At 40.9% G+C, this 10288-nt stretch overlaps 1 protein-coding gene across 1 annotated transcript; it reads right to left on the reverse strand.

Annotated features, from left to right (window-relative positions):
* Positions 1 to 1282: 1282 nt before the first annotated feature.
* Positions 1283 to 9998, reverse strand: wasll (neural Wiskott-Aldrich syndrome protein-like). Its single transcript, XM_002934239.5, has 7 exons — positions 9893 to 9998; positions 8182 to 8314; positions 6522 to 6564; positions 5652 to 5802; positions 4745 to 5475; positions 2933 to 3032; positions 1283 to 1384 (listed from the first exon to the last, which is right to left on the reverse strand). The coding sequence occupies exons 1-7, from the start codon at positions 9912 to 9914 to the stop codon at positions 1350 to 1352; spliced, it is 1215 nt and encodes a 404-aa protein (XP_002934285.2). The 5' UTR covers positions 9915 to 9998; the 3' UTR covers positions 1283 to 1349.
* Positions 9999 to 10288: the final 290 nt, after the last annotated feature.

Below are 10288 nucleotides of genomic sequence, written 5' to 3' on the forward strand. Positions count from 1 at the left end.
ACAGTATCAAGTACTTTAATTTGGAAGCTTCTGTGATGTGATTCAAGGGGAAGGAACCCCTAAAATTAGTATAGCTAGAATTCCAATTCTGAACTCCATGCCAGCATGCCTTCAAAGTTGTAACAGGAGCTACCCCTGTTGGATTTCATTAGGAGTATCAGAGATCACACACATGCTCAGTGTGCCCTACAAACAGAACTGTGCCATTGCCATAACAGCAAGGGCACACAAGGCAGATTATCAGCCTGCAGATAAGTGCAGACCGACAACCTACCCCATGCTCAAAATCTTCTAGTTGTGCTGGTGGATGGCCCAAGCCAACCAGGTTGTCTGGGGCACCTGGCCAGCTTGGCCCAGCACGGATATTAGTAGTCTGTCTGAAACAAACATCTTTTACCAGCATTACCCTTTTTGGCGTTACCGTTCCTTAATGGTAATGGCACATTCGGATATTTGTCACCCAAGGTTAAATCTCTGCTACTGCAGGAGACAAGTTTCCCTGAAATGCTTTCCTACCGGCAGTAAAAGTGAAATGCACACATGGCGCTTCACTTTCCTGCACAGGAAGCTTTAGAAAACAAAGCACTGCATTTGCTTTACCACCAGTGATTCACTTTATTGCATGTAGGAAAGCACTTCAGGGAGATTTGCTGCCTGCAGCAGCAGAGATTTAACTGCAGGCAACCATCTCCCTGTGCCATTACCCTTTTAAACAGGTGCTTCACTTTTAAGATCTCTTAATTTTCTATAGAGTGACCGATTCTAAACAACTTTTTGGCGTTCTGATTGGCTACAGTGGTCTATAGACTGTCTAAGGTAGAATTGATGTAGAGGCTTTCATTTATCTCCGTATTTATCTCAAGTATTTGAGAACAATGAGGATAGGTGGAAATAAAAGGAGGCCTGAGTGACTGGTGTAGTATTTGGTGATATTCCGACAGTTCCTAAATGGGCGCATTGATGGAGTTTGCTATAGGAACAGTTACCCCCAGGCCCATGCCACACAGGCATTCTTCTCCAGTGTTTTCCAAACAATGCAGTGATTTACCACTAGTATTAGCTTGATTTTTGCCACAAAATATTTACTTTCTGGTGACAAAGATTTAATTTAAGGGCAAGCTGCATAGCCACATTCACACCATGAGCCTTAAGAGTCATGCTGCAAACTGGCAATAACGATTTGAGAAACTGAGCATTAAATATAACCATTTATATAAGAGAGATAAATAAAATAAATGGCATCTTTATTTACATAGACATTAAGTTTTTTTAAAAAAAAAAAAAAAAAATATTAACAGTACTCAAGTGCTATTTCACATTTACATTGTTCACAAAAAAAGTTTCAATTCCTAATCTTCCCATTCATCATCATCTGTTTCATCATCTGTAAAAAAAAAAAAAAAAAAAAAAAAAAAAAGTGATTAAAAAGTTGGCATTTCTGCATTACATAATCCATAGCCTATAGTAGACACCGGTAATAAGGAACTATACTCATTTTTTTGGTCAGGGCTACAACTGCAGCAAAGAACTGCAACATAAAAAAAAAAAAGTTGCTAGAAGTCATAGAAGCTCCAGGAGTCATACTTGGATAGGTTCCCAAGTAAATGGGGTTCTAATGGTGGCTTAGGGCCAGCACACAGTATTCAGGGCTGGGGAATAAATCAGGGTTACGAAGGACTTGATTTTGTACATCTATTGGGTGTGCATGTCTATGGCTAAAAACACTTGGGCTAGCCAGAATGCCAGGTCAGAATATAGGGGGGTAGGGGTGCAGTGTACAGTACCAACATTTTGGCCATGCCCCTTGTGTGCATAATAAACAGTTGATCTTACTCTATAATAAGAGTTTCATTAATGTGATAATTAAAAGGTCAGTTCATTAACGGTCATTTTAGTTTAACCCCTTCCCACCTACCTGCCCCTGCTCTGCCCTGTCATTGCTTGATATGGAGTTAAGTTACGTAAACTGCATAGATTTAGGGCCCCAATAACTAGTCAGTAGTAATTCATAAAAAAATAGTAAAAATAATGAGCTAATAAGTCAGTCTTTTTAACTTCCTTTGAATGTACTGCAAGGTTTGCACAAGTTACGTAAAGTGTAAGCATAGGGGCCCCAATAACCAGTCATTCCCCTGCTGAAACTTCATATAGGAGACGCCGATATTCAGTAAATAGCTCCCAAATTAAACAGTTGATATTTCACTATAATAAGCAGTTTATATAAATAGTTAAAATTAATAATAAATGTGCTAATAAGTCAGTCAGTTCATTGGGGGGAAAGAATTGGAGCTTGCCTGTCTGTCTGTCTGTCCCTTCTCTGCTATTTCGTTTCCTTGTATGAAAGTTTCCTAAAATTCTAGGCAAGTTACTTAAATTGTTTAACATAACACTATGGGGCTGATTTACTAATCCACGAATCCGAATGGGAAAAAAAAAAAAATCGGATTGGAAACTAACATTTTTTGTGATTTTTTCGTCACCGTTTTCATAGCCATTACAAATTTTGTGAATTGTCATGACTTTTTCATAGCCATTATGGCTTTTGTGAATTGTCGCGACTTTTGCATAGCCATTATGACTTTTGCGAATTGTCGCAACTTTTTCGTATTGAGCGCTCGAAAAATTTGCGACAATTCGCTAAAAAGTCGCAAAATACAATCATTACGAAAAAAAACACATTCGGACGCTTTTTGGATTTTTGTGGATTAGTAAATGTGCCCCTATATGTAACTTATGGCAATGCGGCCGGACCCCCTTCCCAAGCTGATTTTCATGGGGCCTGGTGCAAGGATACCTCCTCTCCCCCCCTGATGGTGGCTCTTATGGATATGCTTGACAATACCAAACACCCCCTCTCCCCCAAATACACAATAGCCTTTTCTGTATTGGTTACTTGACAAAGGAAGCCAAATGCCAAGCTATACCTACACACCAGAGCCATGCAGCGCTTTGTGCCTTTTCTGTATAACGTCCATTAGTGCCGACACAATTGTGGAGTTCTGAGAAGATTCTATTTTTGAGGGCCGTGAAATCTATAAGGCAGAAAGTGTTGCCATAAAGAACATATACCATACATAATGCCAAGATTTTCATTGAATGGGCTTCCTTATTTATACTCACTATGATGGATGGAATATACACAAAGCATTGCTGCCCTACCCAACAACTCCAGTGCTATATAAACAGTAATAGTAACCTCATGCAATCAAGCTGGGGGTAGCTTTACAAAAAGGGCAATATTCCCCACACCAGTTTAGATTGCAAAATAGAGCGAACAAATATTTATAGCTGCACCCACACAATAAAACACTTGCTCAACGTTCCGCATACAAAGACATTACAGGGAATGAAGAAAAAAAAAAAAAACAAAAAAACCCACCCATTTGTGAGGAGTTTCGTAATCATTAAACCCAAAAGAATGACCATCCCAACTTAAACAGAACTTTGCTACTGATTGGGGGGCACCAAATAGTCAATAACTTCATACCCTGGACCAGCTCTCCTGGTCTCTAAAGGCACACAAGCCCCGGATACCGTCTAGGAAGGTCAGACAAAAATGGCACACAGAGTCCCATGGGCCACTTATGTAACCAAGTTCAGTGGCCCAGGACCAGCTCATGTGCAGTATTGTAAAACATCCAACTTCAGTCGGCTATGCATGCACCAATCTTGGATCATTGATGGGCAAAGACCCATATATCTAATTTATGCTTTGCACTTATACCTTATTGGTTTATTTGGTTGATCACACCCCTTGCACTCCAATATAGTGTTTAGCAAGGAGGTGTAGCTTCCTCTTTGGCTGCCTCTGTCTCAGGAACAGGTCACTGAGCCTGGGAGCAGGACAAGGCCCCAGTAAAGCCTTTATTGCCCTAGAGTTATCATCCTATACTCTAGAGAAGATGGGGACAGGGACCCCATGAATGAGGACCTGTTAGATAGTTACACTTGTAGAGCATTCTCTAGGAGAGTGAGAGAGAGGGAAGGAAGCAAGCAAGAGCAGTTTCGGCTCCACCAAGGAAAGTAACTGGAAGTACATAGGAGACAGGCAGTACCTAAACCCTGATCCACAGTCGGCTGTGGGACTCTCAAAGCTAGAGGTTATCAACCCGAGGACTGAGCTATCTATCCTGACTGCTTCCAAAGGGGGTTGCCAAGCTGACCAGGTGCATTTACCCTGCCCATACTCTAAAAGGAGGTGGGATAAAGCGGTGTGCATCCTCTCTTGCTGTCCTCAGAGTACGATTATCATTTACCATCTGTATTTGAATTGTGAGTATAATCCTGCATTTCTACTTGCCTCTAACCCGTCTATAGCTCAACTGCAAGAACCTTCTGGCATCCATCTTTGCTAAATTGCACTGCACACAGCTACAGGGAGTTTTAGTTAAACTACACCCCAAGGCTCTGCAGGTCTCTTCCATATAGCGAAGGCCCATCCTATGTAAGAGTCGCATGTACCCCATGCTCTAACAACTATACTAGCCTGAGTTTGACTATTTTATAGCCAAATAGGGGTTACACAAGTAAAACTTGGGGGACGGAACAAAAATGCCAGCAGTGGCACAGTTCTGACAAATGTGCCATACTGTGGTACCTTCTATGTGAGAACAGGAAGATCGTCCCAGGGCCTAATGTTTGCAACTATAGTAAGTCTGATTATAAAGTAATTATAAAAAACTCTAACATATTATACTGTACTGTTCAACAGAATTGTGCATGCAGACACATGACAAATACTCACAGATTTAAGCTGTACACCCTGTCTGATCTGCTCCAGGAAGAGAGATGGATCCCTTAGCTTCTCTTTTCCTCTATGTATTTCTTTCTCAGTCTGCATCATGCACTTTAATGGGGAGTTGTGTAGTTCCTCGACAGGACAAGATGGAAGGACCAGGCACGCTTTTTCAGGAGACTCTTTCTTCAAAAAAGGAGGAATAGGGGGTGGAGGTGGGGGCACACTAGCATGTTGTATGTCATTGTGTTGGCATGATGCTGGAGACTGGGGCTGACATGGAAAAGACAACTCAGAAGAAGATTTATGGACAGAGGCAGGGAGAGAAGGTAGAGGCAGAGGAATTAAGGGAGAATCTTTAGCAGAAAGTAGAGTAGGTGGCCGAGGAGGAATAGCTGGGCGAGCCGATACATCAGTTAGGGAAGTTTTTATTTCAATGCTTGTTTGGGGAGAGATTTTGTTTTGAGCTGGAGTAGGTACAGGAGAGAAATCACCTAACAGCAGAGGGGGAGAAGGTATGGGACTCAGTGATGGGAAATCGCCGAGAGGAGATGGTTGAGCAGATGGCATTCTATGGAGAGAAGCAATGTAACTAAATGGAGATGAAGGCAATGTAGTAACTGGTATTTTAGCTGCATGGTGAGAGGTAACAGGAAAGCTATTCTGTCTCTTGGGTGGAGTCTGGTTGGTAGATGACCGGGAGCGGTATTTATAGCGAGAATCTGGCATTTCCCTCTGGGCTAGGGTGGCAAAAGGAAAAAAAAAAAAAAATTTGTCACTGCATATTTCTTGCCACCACCAAAATACAGCACTTTAGGGTTCAAAGAAAAATAAAGAGCAATTTAGTGGTAACCCAAAGTTTCAGTAATGACTAGCAAGTCATTAATAATTACATTGATTCAGCACATGAACATACCCATCCTAAGAGTTTCCTTCCTCACAGCTTCCATGCCACCCTTCTTCTCTATAACTGCAAATATCTTGCGGGACATCTCCTGGTCTTTCAGATGCTCCTCTTTTATCCCTGCCAGCTTAAACAGCTTCTTCAAGTCTGCATCAGTTCTTTCCTAGGACAGTTTAAAAAGGAGAAACAAGCACCTGTTACAGCAGTGTTTTTATTAAAGGAGAAGGAAAGGTAAATACTAAGTAAGCTTTATCAGAAAGGTCTATGTAAATACAACCATAAGCACTTACAGTAATGCTGCACCGAGTTCTCTATCAAAAGAAAAACAGGATTTTTGGTCTCTTTTGGAAACATGATGTTTGAGTGTCTGACTTCCTCTCAGAAAAATCCTTAATCCCCCTGGCCAGAGTCTGCGCAGTTGTCTCCTCTCTCCTGCTCCCCCCTCCGATAAGAATGCCAAGAACTCCCTCCCCCTCCCTTAGAAATGTGTGATCTGAGCTATACTGCAAACATGAAGCTATTTAAAATAGCAGCTGCCATCTTAAGCAAACGGAGAAAACTTTTAGGGCTCTTTAACTCAGAATAAATGTGGTGCATCAGCAGTAAAATGCCCAAATTACTTTCCTTCTCCTTTAAACTAATACTCAGTTCATGGATTCTTTGAGGTTAGCCCTATTGTGAGCTATGGGGGCCCAAAGTTAGATAGGTTTTATTTAAAAACTTTGCCTAATCAGCCATTCATCCATAGTTGAATGAATATCTAGGAGACAAAGTGTTCACACCAACTTGTACCCTAATCCATTTCAAAGCTTGGTTTCCAGGAGAACAAAAGACTCATACACTGGCTTTTAGACTGTGCGTAAATTCAAAGAGATAACTTACATCCAAATTGGTCCCAGAAGGCCATCCCACATGGGCCAGGTGTCTAGAAAAATGGCAAAAGGAATATGATCAGCAATATATGACACTGTTGCTAGGTTGCCATATACTGAAAAAAAAAAAGCAATACAGTAAAATTGTGAGGAAATATTGGGCAGTACTGGAGGTATTAGTAGCATAAAGAACGGTTGAGACCTTACCTTGAAACATGCTTTCCATTTTTGAGTAAATGTATAAAGACAGCTTAGAGAAGGACAAAGCCATCTGCAAAATATATATGCACCCCTGCAGTGTGTCATACATTGTGCTCTCTCCAGAATGGGAGGCTCCCTTCCACATACGTTGCAGCATGAAGTAAAACACGGGGTCTGGAACTACTTTGGGATAGTATGAAACACTGCATCAGTACTTATCTAGACAGGTTTTCTTAAAGGAATACTGTCAAAACACAGCAGAATCCTGCATTGAAATCAGTTTTTTCAAAAACTTTTTTTTTTTATATTTCATCTTGAAGTTTCACATGGGGCTAGCTATATTCTTAATTTCCCAGTGAACTACAACCATGTGACTTGTGCTCTGATAAACTTCATTCACACTTTACTGCTGCGCTGCAAGTTGGAGTAATATCACCCCCCCTCCCAGCAGCCGATCAGCAGAACAATGGGAAGGGAGCAAGATAGCAGCTCCCAGTAGATATCAGAACTGCACTCAATAGTAAGAAATCCAAGTCCGGCTTGGGACTCCAGTTACATGGTAATAGGAGAAACAATTGGTTACCTGAAAGCAGTTCTAATGTGTAGCGCTGGCTCCTTCTGAAAGCTCAGACACAATGCACTGTGATGGCGCCTACACACCAATATTACAACTATAAAGAACACACACAGGTTCAAGAATACAATTTTAAATGGTAGAGTGAATTATTTGCTTTGTAAACAGTGAAATTTAGAAATACAAAGTATCTCATAAATCAAGACAGTATCGCTTTAACTTTTCATAGGGGACCCAAATTAAGCTTTACAATCAGTTGCAACCAAAAAAAAAAAAAAAAAAAAAAAAACTGGGTTTAACCAATTTGTTCATTTATAATCACTGTGGGACTTTTCTCTGCAGCTGTTCTGGAATGGGGTACTCCTGTAGGATAGCAGCATTGTCATGTTCTATCTCCTAGTGATCCCAAGTGGCCAATATTCTCTGTGCCCATGTGCAATAGGATAAAAAGTAACATTTCCTTCCCCAACATGCATGCACTCAGTCCAGAGTCATACACACAATTTACGAAGACGCTGGTAACATGGCACTGCACTGGTAAAAGTTTTGCACTTGCTTCAGAAACCCTACTATAGTTTATATAAATACCCTGCTGTGTAGCCATGGGGGCAGCCATTCAAGCTGGAAAAAGATAACAGATAAAACATCACTGTATTCTACAGAGCTTATCCGTTATCTACTATGCAACCTGTGTCTTTTTTCCTGGTTATTGTTCCTTTATATACAGGTATGGGACCTATTATCTAAACCAGGGGTCCCCAACCTTCCAAACTGGTTTATTGCAATTATTTCTTTAGAATGGGAAATTCTCTTATATTGCTCAGACAGCCTTGTTACTCTCAAACCTATAAAAGGAAAAACAGAGTTTGGACCATGAATATTAGAGGCAACTCACTTAAAATTGCTGGGAGAACCAATATCAGACTTGCTGAGCTTTCTCCTCAGGAGCCTGCCCTTGAAGCTTTCCTTTGGAGAATAATAAATGGAGACATTCTGCGCTCGAGTCTCTGGCACCTGGAACACAGAACCTAGGAAGAACAGAAAGCAAAGTATACATTTTAATAAGACTTCTCTGGCAGTTTTAGCCACACAATTGGAGTACCCAAGGCTTGTAAAGAGATGCACCCTAAGAACCCAAAGGGCTATAACAAAATGGTTGGTTAAAGTGTTACTTCTAATTATATTCAAAATAAAAGACCACCAATTATAACACTGTCTTGTCAACAGTAATTATTTTGCAGTGTCTTGTTGGGCAGGAAACCATGCATTTTTAGTGAAACAGCTGCCTGCAGAAATCAGTTTCCATGTCCCTTTGCCCTACGTCCCCTGACAAGCACCTAACAAACTAGTTGCGAGTACTTGAGCATGTAGAATGTGTGGAACAAGGAAACAATGACTCTCGATGTGGCAGACATACGTCACGCACATATTGGCGGGGGGGGGGGAAGGTTGGGGCATTTTGTATCCTTCTGCAACATTATGTATTTTTAGACAGAATCTGTAGTACAAAGTCCAAACAAAAAAAAGTTTATAAATCTTTGTTTTTTGGATTACTTGCCTTCCTGAGGGTCACTGATCCCCATAACTAAAATGCCATTGGTCTGAGGCTACAGTTTTACAATTACTTTTTATTGCTTATCAGTTAATTCATGCCCTCTCCTATTCCTGCCTCTCATTTAAACCACTGTCTGGTTGCTAGGGTAAATTGGACTCTAGTAACATAACTTCTAAACACCAAACTAGAACATTGCTGGGAAATATAAATATGGATATGTAAACAATTACATCAACTCATTACAAACTGCACCAGGTATAGTAACCTGCAACAGCCAGAGCAACACCTTGTAACATTTAAAAGCAATTATTTGATGGGTTGTTGTGGGTGACCAGCCAGTCATGAAATACCACTTTACCTCTATGTGCTTCTGGCCTATATAAGCAGCAGAATAGCCCTAACCCCAAAAAGCCAACAACAATTCACATTAAGTACTTTAAAACCACAGTGGTCTGTTTTTTTGAGGAGTTATTGCAATTATTTGAGGTAAAGAGACATGGGCAGGAAGCACACAAAAACAAGAGCAGATTAAAGTTTCCAAAACATTATGACCTTTTCAGTATCTCTCTAGTCTGCATACAGACTACAGACACAGAAGTTTGAGGATTGTGTCCCAAAAACACAGTTGCAGCTTTCAGATAAATAAACACATTGCTGTTAATATTAAGGGCAGTGGCAGACGGGGAGATTAGTCGCCCTGAGACAAATCTTCATTGCCACAGGCGACTAATACCCCCGCAATTCCATCCCACCAGCAAGAATGTAGATCGCCAGTGGGATGGCATACACCTTGCTATGCCATCCAATATCCAGAAAGCATTGCTTGTTATAGAATACTGATTAAAAGTAGCCAAGAAATCTGCAGTTCCCTTTATTAATGGGGAGGTCAGGCAGCTGGATGTTGTCCCCTATACAGTGGAAAGAGATCAGATCCTATAGACACCACTGTAGGCTCCCTAGTGTCATAACCAGAGCTGACCCTACATGTGTTACAGAGCAAGAGAATATTTAACCATTCTCTCATAGACTTATAATTAAAACCACAACTCACCCAGCACATTAAACAGAGCCATAATTATTTGTTCAGCCTGAAGTCTCTCTGACAGGAACTCACAGCACTTTCATTCAGCCCTGTGCGTCTCATCTGCTTCTCATTATATTCAATTAGCAACACTGCTCACCTGGGGCCAGAGGGATGAACTGGCCAATAGCACAATCCTTTGGCACCTTTGACTTGTAACCCTAAATATGCTGCTTGTTTCTCTATTCTTTCTAAAAAATCTGGAAGCTCCATGTGTATGTTATACTGTCTCAATAGCTTGTTTCAGGACAGGGAAGAGAGGCCATTTAACCCCCAACATTACAGTGGCCTATTTAAGGAAAGATCATAGATAAATGAACAATGTAATAGCATTTAAAGTATACAGCTTAGGAATGTCTATTCAGC

This window comes from Xenopus tropicalis, chromosome 4 (genome assembly GCF_000004195.4).
Source record: "Xenopus tropicalis strain Nigerian chromosome 4, UCB_Xtro_10.0, whole genome shotgun sequence".
NCBI lineage: Eukaryota > Metazoa > Chordata > Amphibia > Anura > Pipidae > Xenopus > Xenopus tropicalis.

What these genes read in the sequence shown, in the direction of transcription:
- wasll (XM_002934239.5), bottom strand. Translation starts at nt 9,914, where the DNA reads ATGGCTCTGTTTAATGTGCTGG. An exon ending in GGTTCTCCCAGCAATTTTAA is followed by an intron (nt 6,565 to 8,181) that starts GTGAGTTGCCTC and finishes CCATTTTTCTAG; the next exon opens with ACACCTGGCCCATGTGGGAT. An exon ending in CAAAGCGCTGCATGGCTCTG is followed by an intron (nt 1,385 to 2,932) that starts GTGTGTAGGTAT and finishes TTTTTTTTACAG; the next exon opens with ATGATGAAACAGATGATGAT.